The following is a 13768-nucleotide window of genomic DNA, read 5'->3' on the forward strand; positions in this document are numbered from 1 at the left end:
TCACAAAGATAAGTTCGTTTTTAGAACTAATCCATGGTTCTTTCCCAAATAAATCAAGAAAATGTCAAGTTAGTAGAATTGACAGTCTTCTTCCTAACCCACAAAGTAGGGGAGCGAAAGCTCTGCACACACTTGATGTTCGTAGACAAGTAATGTTCTACCTCAGTGGACCAAGGAATTGCATAACACAAGTCAGCTCTTGTCTTTTGCAACAGAAAGAGAGAGGGACGGAGTAACTAAATCCACTGTCGCAAAGTGGGTTGTTCACTGTATACAACTGTTAGAATTTGCTTAATCAACATGTTTCTTTTATTCCTAGAGCTCCCTCCACATGTGGTGCCTTAATTGCAAACATATCATTAGAGTTTATTTGCAAATGTACACAACATTGTGTGGATACGCATGGGATGGTGGGAGATTTGCAGCTAAATTGGGGAGAGCTGGTCGTATCTGTATTTATAGACTAGGATAAGGGGTATGAAATGGTGAAGTTTTTGCATGGATATCCACCCATTGTAGAGGCAGTGAAGGGAGATGCATGAGAAACACAAAGAGCTGTGCAAGGTGTGGTCAGTAAAGTTTAATACTTTTTAAGAGGTGCAGATGATTATAGGTGGATGTCTACAAGGCGACTGTGGCAGTAGTGTAGAATTGAGATGTATTCTATTGAATAGAAGGTGAGGCTTGAGGTCGCTGTCAACTAGAAACCTTGTGGTATCATTAGCGGAGGATGGGGTTAGGAGATTAGATGGAAAGGACACTTGGGACTGCCTGGAGGGAGGCAGTATAGGCCGGAAGACTGATAACTTTGGTTTTCCAGTACCCAATCATCAGGGAAAATAGATCATCCGGTAGATGAGCTGAGGGGGTAGTAGGGAGATTTGGCTGCGTCCAAGGCAGTGGCAACAGCGAGGCCAGGTAGGAGAGAACAGCAGCTTGAATGTCCTCTATTAGACAACTGGAGGACAAAGGGAGATGCAAATTCCAAGTTGAATTTCTGAAAAACCTGCTCAATGAAGTTAGCAAAAGCCAAACAGATAGCTTGGATAGAGGACTTACTTGATCACAGTAGTGCATCATGGATTCAGATTCGAATATATAGGTAAGTATAGAGTAGAGGAAGAACAGAATGAGGGAAGTGAATGTGGAAGTGGTCAGAAGTAAAGGGGTTAATGTTTTGTGTTGAAGGTCAAGATTGTAGAAGAGGAGGTAGGGCATCCCAGGGGAACGTTGTTGAGGGTAATCATGAGAAGGGTTGTGTTGAGAAGTCGAGCAGTGCTTTGTTTGACGGCATCAAGGATACATTTGGAAGGAGGGGGGGCAGATGGCTAGCTTTGCTGCTCATTAGTCCAGCTCCTACCTGTCAGAGAGGTGAGGGGTTTGGGAGATGGGTTCAGAGACAGATGTAGTGAAGAAAAGTGGGGGGGTGGATGTCATTCCGGGATTGCCAGGGGAGCCTGGTGCTATTAGCTTGGTACCTCTGGGGCATTGTTTGTGACCCCTGCGACCCAGCCAATGATATTGCTGGCAAAGAGTGAATATGAAACTGATCCTCAGATCAGTGTTTGTAATGTGAGAGAACACTTTGAGGCAAACCACACAAAATGCTTCAGTAAAATGTTATTTTCGACTTACTTGATCCAATTTCAGTACGGTTTTGCATTAGAATGTGCTTCTCACTCATTCTGAAAATCCCTACATATTTGAGCCAATATTTACGCCTTGGCTACCAACTATATTATGTTTCCTTTGCAAAGGTTTCATTGGGAAGTGTAACCAGCTTGATGGGAAATATAGCATGGCAAATGAAGCCTTTTCATTTTTTGAATATCAGACCACATCCCCACCTTTTATCTTCGATATCAACAAGATTTATTAATATCTTCTTTAAATCCTGGCAGCGAAATAAGATACAGCTAGGCATTCCTAGTGTTAAGATGTTACAGATACCTGTATATTCTCTATGGGAATTAGTTTGCCATGGGGTGATCTACAGAACCACTAAGGCACATTGCACAAGAATTTGATATATGGACTTAAGGTTATATCGCATATACATTACTGAAACTCGCTACAGGGCAGGAACAGTATGTCACAATCTGCGCCACCATCGAGTATTGACTTGTAGAGAAGACAAAGTCAGATAATATTTAAACTTGAATGGTCATCCATGCAAAAGCATCATCCCAAAATCCAGCTGCACAAGGCATTATAATTAAAAGCAATTTTATTAAATACTCTTGACTGGCTGCATACCACAATGATATACTGTCATGCTAAGAAACATCCAAGTCTACACACAGGAGGCATCTGTTTGACTTACTGTGGTGTTATTAGGTCCAAAGTTCACTAGTGATTTCTTCAGGAGTAGGGTTAAAGGGCATGCCACTTATGCTGTTCCTGTCATTTTGTTGATTTGACTTTTTCGGGCATATAGTAACCAAAAATACACTAATTAGGCCAGTTTGAATGAGGACATTATTGATTTAGCTGGTATCGACGTAACATATATATTAGATGGCTATCAATCAAAAATACAGTAATTAGGCTGGTAGTGACCATAACATACAGTAATTGGGCTAATATCAACCAAAGAAGTAAATTGATCTTTGGAGTCACAGCAAGGTGGAGCAGAATGCCCGTTTGACGGTCATTTTGGTTGTATTGAAGGATAGGGATGAAAGCGAGCCAGCTGACCGGTGTCACCCTTTGCCTAACGCCCCCCTTGCCTGCCCGGACACCCTGCTGGCTTTCTTAGATGTGCCTCCTGTATCATGTCGCTTGGTGTAGACCAATGACAATCTTGGCCAGACGATGTGTAAAGAGACTCAGACATGGCTTGTGCAAACATTCTACAAGGCCCATCTTTTATGTTTGCCTGTTTACTCTTAATAAGCTGCCAGTTAGATGAGACATTCTCTCTTGGTAAAGTTTTTTTGACACAAATTCAACATCATTGAATAATTCAGCCTGACTTGTGAGTTTCGACGGTGCAGTCTCTTAACATTTCATAAGACTGCATGTAAACATTTAAGGATTTTTGAACATAATTGACTCATCCTTGTCTCTCATTTGAACAGAAATTCTTTGTTAGAGAATGTCATGATCAACCTCAATTGTTAGATTACAGCTTTTGTACTTTAATGGATTCACTGCAATTTAATAATCTTCTATGAAAATTCATAGATCAGTTGTGTTTTCCATTGCCAAAAGATCAAGTTTGTATTTCAATTCATATTTGCAGGTGTTAAGGGCTATTCCCTGAACACACATTGTCCATTTTCATATTTAAACTGACGAGGCTTCTGTTGAACTCCTGCAGAACCATTTTAAATGTAGCTGGCTTGTAATTATTGCTGTGGCTTCTGTTAGGAGAAAAAGGGAAGTTGATGTCCTATACCTTTAATGAGAACAATACAATTCTCGAGAGAGAAAATGTTGACCTTTGAGTACATCCAGGCCTTTTGCCAAACGTTGTTGCAAACCGTCTTGTCAATAAGCAAGTTTATCTTCAGTTTTCTGAGAACGTGCTGCTGCATGAAAAACACTGGGCAATCTGCAATCAAAACGCTTTAAAATTCAGTCTTTTATTCTCTCTGGGGGAAGTGTTCATGTCTGTCTGTGTCCTGCCTAATTGGTTGCATTCAGCAAACACAAACAGTCCAAATGTATTGACATTTTGGAGTAATTACTTTACCCTGCTGTAATGCAATAATGGCACTATATAGGTTAGATTTCCCAGCAGACCTTTGTTACATATTATGTTAAGATAATACCATAACCTTTTGTTGTTCCTTCTGATCCAGTGGCTGCCAGAGGTTGTGTGGTGAACAAATCAAATAGTTGAGCTTTGCCAGTATATGTGTTGATTAGCGTATACTTTTGTGGTGTTTAATTTTCGCTTTTTGTTTCCTTTTACAGCATTATTATTCACAGCTTTTGCGCTGTGCATGTTTGGACTGTATAGCCTTATGCCTGTTGTGATTAAGGTTACCAGTGCCACATCTGTCAACCTGGGTATTCTGACAGCAGATCTTTACAGTCTCTTTTTCGGGCTTTTCCTGTTTGGCTATTCGGTAAGTAGATAACATGTATTTTTCAAAACACTTTTTTTATTGTTAATAGTATAGAAAAACACAACAGGATGGTGACAAGTACCATGCGTATTGGGAAGCATGCAGCAAAGTGTTGCAAACCCTAAACAGACACCACAGTCCTGCTTGGGCACAAGTGAGGTCCTCATCATAACATCAAATATAAAAATACACTCGAAAAGACAGGGGGCAGTGAAATGGTAACCGCCCAATGAAGCATTGACTCTCTAGCCAGACAGTAGTACAAAACTAGAACCAAAAGGGTAACAGTGCCTATTATTCTGCAGGTGCGTTTTGAATATCAGCCCAAGTTCAATCTGGTTGTGACCCTACATCAACCTAATGCAGCCATAGGGAGGCTTATATGCTGTGGTCGCTGCTGAACTGATAGCATGGTACAGTCGTTTTCCTCTCGTTCATTCCTCAAATCAGATCCCTGAGACATTTAGTCACAGATAACACTACCCCTCCTCTCCAGGACCAAAAGATCTATCTCGTGGCCACTATCATGGAGACCAATATTAAGTGAGTGTGTCTTTATGGAATTGTAGTTCATGGCCCAGTGGCTCTGGTTCCACTAGAACACAGCCGATATTTCAGTTTTCCCCAAAACTTGTTAAAGGCAACCCAAAACATATCTCTGAGAAAGTGGGCAAGTGGACCCAGCCTCAGCATTGAGTAATGCTACTCTCTCAAGTCCTGTAAGCCCCTTGACCTGGATACGTGTTGGAGGGAGAGCATCTCCAGTGCCACAGTTCATTTCGAAAGTGTGCACCCAGAGATCCCCTCCAGGGACACCACCTGTCTGGACCTAGCAGTAGGAGAGTTTGATTAAGTCTGGGGTATCCTGTGCCAGCTGCGATATGGTATTGACTAACCCTTTCTGCAACCCTTTGCATTCATAACATACTAGAAAAGCAGAGTTTAGACAGTCTCAACAGCGGGCCATGAAGGCATAATGTGTTTTATAATACTGAAGCAGTGGTGTAGACACTGATGTCAACCCACTCCTCAAACATCTCTTCTCATGAAGGAATCCAGTCTATTCCCCAAAGTGGCATTTCTGGATCTTGCGGCCAGGTGTATAAAGTATAGACCAGGCCATCCCTATTCACCCAATCAGTTAAAATTACAACTCTCATCTTCTCTCCCCGACGGCAGATGAGAGGAAAACGAATATCGGTTCTCTAACTTCTGCTAAAAAAGACACCAGGGAAGGTGGGCATGGGGAACTCCAGTAGAGTGAGACACTGCTTTCATCGATGTTTATTTTTGGGGAGGCTGTTATTCTTCTTTCTTTTTCTTTTTTCAAATATCTTTTAAGTATGAGCAGTGTGTGGTATATCTAAAGCATCCAGGGGAACTAGCAAATTGATGCCAGGTATTTTCAATAATGTCCTTGCATAATCATAGCCACATAGCGTTGGGCCCGGTGCCTTGAATTTTGATTTGACCAGGTTGGTCTCGTTTATGCGACTATGCAAATCATGTGTTATTTTCAAGCCCTTATCCCCATTTCATCAGCTGGATTCCTGCATGTGCTTTACTGGACTATTTTAATATTTGCTTCCCCCAAATATATTTTTTGGGGTATCGGGGTGGCTGGCATGTGTCTTGTACCAACTCATCATGTTGCTTGACTTTCATTTTGACTGTTACTGGATCATCAGTTAACTTCTTCTTTCATTCCTTTTTCTCTCTTTTGTATCCTGTTGTGATATACCACCTTTGCTATATAGTACCAATGCATTTATTTTGTAAAGTGCCTTGTCGGAAGACGCAATAGGAGTAAATGAACTACAATAACAATGCACTTGGCAGGTTGTCATTTTTATCCCTGAGTTTTAGAGCCGATCTGAAAGAAGACTCCTGATTTCGTAACTTCTGTTTTATTATGTCCTCTGCCAATATATACCCAAAAAGAAGCACTTCTAGTCAGTGTGTTTTAATAAAGCTCATTGTACAGTGACAGAAAATGAGTACCCAACGAGGGGGTTGTGGTGACCTTCCAGCCAATGAAGAGGCTTAGAACGGGGTCTTTACCACACAGTATAGACCCCTTTCTGAGTCTCCTCAGTGGGATGCCGACATCTTTCCTTGCCGGGAATTGGGCAAGTGAGCTCCCCTGCGTCCTCTTCCCTACCAGCCCCTTTTCCGCATATTTAGACCCCCGCCCACTTACCTTGTGCTTCCTTGTGCCTCGCCGGCGCCAGGAACAGTAGTGTTCCCAGCACATCACTGACTCCCGAATTGCCACCATGGAAAGGGAGAAGCCACTACCCCTTCTCCCTGATCCATGGCGGCCCTCTTTAAAATAAAAATAAAAATTTGCGAGTTGAGAAACTCTTAACATGCTGTTTTTCAGCTTGAGAAAAATACACCATTTGTATCCCGGTACAACATGCTGGGGTACTAATACCAATATAAGCCTCAGAGGGGGGGCAATACTCTCCCCTGCCTCCAATCTCCGCCTCGCAGCTCAACCCTGGACCTAGCCTTGCATCGAGAAGACACTGACCATCTACTGCTGCAGTCTGATATTGCAGGTGAGCCCACATGGGCACTCCCATGGCAGTGCTCATGTGCCATGATCATCTGGAGCCCACACACAGCAGCAGTGTGTTCACACTGGGCTTATTGTCTGCTGCATACTTTATTGTATAGAAATGTCTGCCACCTTTGTTTTGAGGCTCCAGAGGGCCACAGAGCGTTGCCGGGAAGATGGCACATTAACAAGGATTCTCGCTCCCTCATTCCCTGTTTAGCCAATCGAGTTTGCCTTCCTGTAAGGGCTTGGAGGCCCCCTGCGGCCCCCCTGCAGCAGCTTACGCTCCTTTCTTCTCTGCCTCATGGAACTGCAACACTGCTTGCAGCCAACTACACATACAAACTTGTACCGCGAGTCATGTCCTGGACACTGTATGCCTTTCCGCTAACTCACTATACTGACGAGCCTAGGTGTGCCTTTGCTACTTTTCTGTGTATGGCTCACTGTAGCCCTCCCTCTAATGCATTTCTGCACTCCGGTAAACTCGAATTTAGCCATGTTTTTCTATCTGTACGTACCTCCATTTGCACTGTTTGCAGTGAAACTCAAATTTAGGTATGTTTCTCCATATGTGCACTACTGGGCTGCTCAACCTCCTTGTACCTCTAGCCTGTCCTGCCTGTCTGTATATAGCCTCCCGTATCATGAGGCGTGGCTTCGCTAGTCCATGCATTTATCCTAAGTTAACACTCCTATATCTGTATGCCTAATGCAGCTCAGGTACCATGAGGCATGGCTTTGCTATGCTATGCATTTACCCTAACTTGACACTGCTGTATCTGTATGCCTAATTTAGCCCCCGTACCATGAGGCGTGGCTTCACCAGATTACTCCTAAGAACCACCAGTACGCTGCAATGTATGTGTGTGCCTGCACTTTGAAGATTGTTAATTCGCACTTACTGTAACTAGCTCCCAGATGCCTGAGGGTTTGGTGCGCTGCTATAAATGGAAAATAAATAAATAAATAAAAAGAAATAACTAGTCAGGTAATGCCCTGGGGTTTACATTACAACCTTTGCTTCACTCGGGCGTGTAACTGTGGGCCCCAGGACATTACCTGACCGATAATGCCCTGTGTGAGGGGTCAGAAATAAAAGCCAAACAGTGATGTTTTTGGTTAAAGACTTTTATTTAAGCAGTAGGCCCCGACCAAGTAGGCATTACCACTTAATGTAATGCCCCAGGGCCGATAGTTGCAGGCGCGAAGGCAGCAAGTCCCTTAGCGAATGCCACAGGGCATTACCTGAAGTGGTACTGCCCCCTTGCAGGGGGCTATTACTATTAGTACCCCAGCCCAAAAGACCAGGGAACTAAAAGCATTTTATTTTCTGGTCCGAAATGGTCTGGCGTTCGGAACAGAAAGAAAAATGGCTGCCGTGGAAGGGAAAACAAAGTCAGTTTTCCTTTTCCGGGGCAGCCATTGAAAATATTTAAAAGTAAACAAAAGATATGGCTGCCATGGAAACGGGAGTAGGAGCTACACAAAGTCCTTTCTCTCTTCCCGAGGCAGCCATTAAAAAAACTAGACAAAAAAATGACTGCCATGGAAAAGAGGAAGGGACTACGTGTAGTCCTTTCTTCCTGTCCATGATGGCCTGTCGCAGATTGGCAGCGGACGTGCTGGGGACACAAGTGTTCCCAGCGTGCCCGTTCATGAAATTGACACAAAAGAAGGTAAGTGGGGGTGGGAGGGTGTGGAGGGAATTCTTTGGTTGGATTGAGGGTACATGGGGCCGCCAACCTTGAGGAGGCTCATGGCACTGGGATTTCTGTCTGGTAACACCCATGTTCTGAGCCTCCCCTTTGGCTGGGAGGCTGCCACCCCCCTCCCCTTGCCGGTATGAGCAACCTGAAGGCGTCTCCCTGACTAGTCCCCAGTCTAGTCCGTAGTCCCTGGCCACCTGTCACTCAGGTGGTCAGGACATGGCCATCACTATTGGACTTGGATCCAGTTCCTGGGGGTGGACCAGTGAGGGAGGATCATCTGATTGGGGGGGGGTGTCCATCGGGGAGTGTAAGTGGGACACCGGGTGAGGCGCGGTATCCTCCTTCTTATAACACCTTTTGCCCATCCTACCCCGTAGGATATTCAAACACTCTTACCCTCCTCCCCCCTTTTCCAACACAAACACTTTCGCACATCCCGAAAGACGATGGACAAACACCTGAGCTGTTTATCTGACATGTCCAAACACCAGGGTCAGGCAATTGACCAGAATCACACACACCTGACGGCACTTTCCCTTCCCCACAGGGATAAAACGTGGAGCATGAGAGAGCCATACGAGCAAGGCAGACCACACGATGAGACAGCTATCCAGGCATGGCAGTTCAAGAGGAGGAGAAAGACGGCGTGAACCGAGAGGGTGTCAAGGAGAGAAGCGACCTTGCCCTTTCCGATCAAGGCCCATGAAACCTCCATGGAAGGAATCATAAGACCGAAAACAATAGCCCAAGTGTGTTGCAGTAGATGTCAAGGGTACATGGTGCACACAGGTGTTTTCACCAAACTAGTATGCTCACTGAGCTACTGCTTTGGATCAATTCCTTCATCCTCCTCGTCTCAGTACGTAGGTGGTTGAGGGAGTTGGAGTCTATTGATGTCACTTGATGTATAATATCTGGAGAATCTCTCTCAATGATTCCATATGAAAGATCAGTTGTATATGAAGGGGAATTGGAACTGAAACTGATTTTCCTGGAGCTTTTAAAGAGGGTAGTTTGGCCTAGAGGGTGTTTGGTAAAGGTTTCTTTAGTTTCCCTAAAGGGGGGGAACAAATTCACGGCAATAGGCATTAACAGGGGGTCTTCCTCACGGGTAAATGGGGTATACGTACCTTATCCAATGAAGCCTGTAGTTGTCTCCTCCCACATGTTGCCGCCCCGAGGGTCATGATCAGTTAGCGGCAGCAGTCCCCTGGCCACATTTGAGGGGGTTACTGCCAGGGAATACATGATGACTCAATTGGATTCATCACACACCCCTCCCCAGGTTATCTTGATTAAATAATACAAATAGTCAAGCACTGGTGGACACGTTTGAACGTTCCTTGGTTAAGACATAAAATTATATTTTGCACAGTTGTTCAAATTATTCTTTTGTTTCACGTTAGGCCATTTGGAGGCAATTTTAAATTCTCACAATTCACGTACAAAGCATTGACCAACAGGTTCGAACCCAGCTGGCAGGGCAGCCTTTTCAAATCAAATGTTCAAACCTCTAAGATACCGGAAGTATGGTCATGAAGCATTTACAAGCATGCGTGAGCTCAAGTTCAGCATGGCACATCACTGCATTCGACTACAGGGGGCACAAGTATCAGCAGTAAGGTTTTCCCATGTGCCTCTTGTAAAGTGACCCCACACAACTTAACAAGCGAGTTTAACAAGCTGTAGGACGGAATGATTCATAAAACATAATGCAGATGAGCAGCAGTCAAAGATGAGCCCTCCCAGGCACCACAAGAAGAACATTTTGTGTATTACTCCATCAGGCCATGACCCATGAACTCGCTGTCCCTGCACCTGCCTGAGAATTTCATGCCATACACCGTTCGGGCCCCACCGGCCCAGGAATAGTGATCTGTGAGCATGCTTGAAGAAGAATTTGGAAGAGAAGGGCAGATCCCGAATGATCTCCTTCAAGAAGTTCTCAATGATGTGCTCCATGTTTGAATTCTGAGTTAAATTTAGAAAGGCACTGATATGTACAAACTTCTCCAGTCTGGCACAGGATACCCTCTTCCAGTCCTCGATTGAGCAAATTCTACTCTTGCCCTGGGTTATTCTTCCAATTTCTTTGACCAGCCTGGACTAGTTTGTCCATCTTTTCAGCTGACCCAGATTCTGTACCGATGAAGTTGGGATTTGACTTGGAGAACACCCGGTTGTCCAGCTTGATGTTCACTATTTCAAATCTTGTCTTCACCTGAAAAGAGCCTTGGACAGCTCAGCAACTGGTGGAGACCATGCTCCCAAGGACTACTTAGTTGAAAGACTAGTCTGCCATTTTAGGAAATTCGCTGCAACTCAGATATCCCATTTCAAAGTATAAAATCTTACATCATTGTGTTCATTATTTTCTATTAATGGGATATCTGTCCCTAGTTCCGGGATGGACCGGACTGCATCGCTAAAACGTGTAATCATCTCAAACACATCATCTCCAACGTCCAGCCAAGCCCTGCACCCAGGTCTTTCTGGTACTTTCAGATCAGCTTCACCTTCATTCCTTTCTTTCCACTACAGTGGAATGGGACATGGAAGAGTATTGTTCCTTGGATGTGGGCGTTTTATTTTCCTTGCTAAATTGTCAGCTGTTTTTTTCAAGGCATGGGAAAGTGACTTTTCATCCCGTTTGGCTTCCTCGTTGGTACATTTTCCTCAGTGTTGTATGCCTAAATTGCACCATTCTTAGGTCTTCTGAGACACTGGGTAGCGCCAGTGCTGAACACAAATTACAAACAAATAACTGAGTTTACAAAAAACAATTCATGCAGGTTGTCTATTTCTCTAAGTGAAATCAAAACGCAGGTCTGTGGAGTTTAAACCCGGGTCATGTGATGTGATCAAATGAAACTTTTGTGGATCTTTCTCAGCTATGATCAGACAGGCCATGCTACTTGACAATTCAGACTTTGTCACATAGAAGGAAGTGATAGCTGGGCTCCTGAAGCATGGATATTAGGTTCTAGGTGATTTGTTCAAGGTTATTTGATTGTGGTAGAATTCATCACATTCTTTTTTTTTTTACTGGACGATTTTGCAGCAAATATGAGGTGGGAGACTCCATGCAGCCCCCCCTCAACCTCCTACATTAATTATTCACCTAAATACAACCCCACATATATTTGCGCCAAAATGCGTGGTAAAAAAACAATAGGAATCTGCTGCTGTAAAAACTCACATTCCTTGGATATTGGGAGCTTTGGCACAGCAGTGCTATTGGGTGTCTCTGACGCTGTTTCAGAGCCTAACACCTGGCTTTGTGTGCTGGTGCCGACATGCGTCATACTAGATTCAGTGGTTTTGTACTAGAGAGGCCTGTAGGGGCTTGTTTCCAAAGCGCTGCAAAAGCCTAAAAGGGTATCACCCTGAGGTGCTTCAACTGTGCCTGACCTGGCAATGGTACTCAGTGCTCAGGAACTTGAAAGAGAATTTCCTGCTCTGCTTGCATACTAGATGTGTAGCTACCGGAAATAATTATTGTAACAACAAGCGCAAGACCTCATCCCGCAAACTACACGGATGACAGTCTAGCACAGTTAACAACGGATAGGTGGCACCATGGTTCTAATAATATCCCTGAAAAGAGTCCCTAGTCACCGGTCCCACTGAGCAATGTGGTTTGCATGGCGATCCCAAAATTGACAGAATAATGGTTTGAAGGGGAGGATGAACAGGTTAACAAATACGCACATTGAATACTATGTGTGAAGGGCTGTTTGTCGATCATCCCTAGTGATGATATGGAAGCGACTTGCATGCAGGACAGAGAATCCAAACTACGATTTATTTAAGCTGAAGTTTGTAACCAAAGTTCTGGTAGAGGGATTGTATCAATGGAATGTATAACACTGCCACCACGTGGATCAACTATCCACCTATATGCCCATACAACCACAATCTACCTCCCTTGCCATTAAAGCTATTCCTTAAAATGACATCAACCCAGCCTCTGGTTATTGATCTAGTAACACCGGACTGAAAACCCGTCCCCGCCTGCCACCCACTTTGAGCATGCGAAGAGCATGGTCCGACCTAACAATACACGTCGAGTCTTTGCTTGACATTAATATCATGGAACATTGCAGGCCTTCAGATCAAAGCGGTGTATGCCGATTGCCAAGACATTGTGTTTTCACACCAAAAAGTCTGTTTTAAGGAGTTTCTGTCTTGGATTGCATTCGATCTAAATGTACCGGTATCTACAATGGTAATGGGTTCCATGGATATTGTGGTAGGTCAGAAGAATTGAGCTGCACAGCCTCGCGACTCAAGTAATTTACTAATTTGTAGTCTTTATTTTCATTATTGCAGTGCGCACACATCAGCCCTGTGCAGGTTGGAAGACTCACTCAGTTGTACACCAACCATCCCATGTATATTTTCAGTGTTTTAGCCCTGAAGACGGACTTGGTTCCGAAATGCATTGGCTATTTGACACCTATGGATGGTCACTATCTTTTATGATGGAATAAAAGAACGGAGTTATAAAACTTTATCTGAAGAATACGATTAAGGATGACATTAATCACAGTGAAATGATTTATATCATACATATTTGAACTATGATTGCATAAGTAAGGTGTCGGAGCATATGGTCGGTCCAGGGGGAACCCCAAACCTTTTTTCTGTGTATTATCTACCCTTGTGCCAAGGGCTTCTTTTACCATTTTGCTACAGAATACATGACTGACTGTTATACAAGGTTATAAGAGTTTAATACATAAATTGATCAAATTAGTACAGTGGTGCCCACCTTCAACCATCAGGTCAGAAGAATTAGGCAGCCCGTTAAGTAGTTTATTTAAATTATAGGAAAAAAGGCATTTCTATCCCTAACAAAACTGACTAGGGTGCTCATTCTCAGTAGTACAGCACAAAAAGTATACAGTCTGTCCTCTGTCTCCACGCTAATCTATCGTTGCCCCTACCACTAAAAGAAAACCACAAAAAGTCCTGGAGAATGACTCCCTTCTCCTGGATAGGCTTTCCTCAGCCCTAGTAGCTGATTCTTCAATATTTCTTGGCTATTTCTTGGATTCATTTGTACAATTCGTTTCGGGGACTTTGCCACCTTTCTGGTGTCCCTCTTCTTTCTTGAATTAGACTTCGTCTCTTTGCTATGTTTGGGATTTTATCCCCTTGTACAATGGTTTCTTGAAGTGTCTCTGTATTCTTCTTGTTCTTTACTTCTGCATAATCAATATGTCTCATACCACATTCACATTGTTCTGACAAATTGCCCTTCTCCTTGGATCAAATACAGCAGTCCAAGCAACTATGTTTGCTCCCCTGTTCGGTTTCTGTCCTGTTGTACTGAGCGAGACAGGTTTGATTGTGACTTTCATTCTTATGGGTATTCAACCCTTCACTGAGACGAGTGTGATATATGATATGGC

General features: G+C 43.7%; 1 protein-coding gene across 3 annotated transcripts in view; it reads left to right on the forward strand.

Moving 5' to 3' along the window:
• Positions 1–13768, forward strand: part of SLC35F2 (solute carrier family 35 member F2) — a 1151438-nt gene that overhangs the window by 1006470 nt on the left and 131200 nt on the right. For all 3 annotated transcript variants that reach the window (XM_069640625.1, XM_069640624.1, XM_069640623.1), the window contains exon 7: positions 3922–4076. In XM_069640625.1, coding sequence (XP_069496726.1) covers positions 3922–4076 — 155 coding nt within the window. The remainder of the gene's footprint in view (positions 1–3921; positions 4077–13768) is intronic.

The sequence above is a fragment of the Ambystoma mexicanum genome, chromosome 7q, assembly GCF_040938575.1.
Source record: "Ambystoma mexicanum isolate Mex_15411 chromosome 7q, UKY_AmexF1_1, whole genome shotgun sequence".
Taxonomy (NCBI): Eukaryota; Metazoa; Chordata; class Amphibia; order Caudata; family Ambystomatidae; genus Ambystoma; species Ambystoma mexicanum.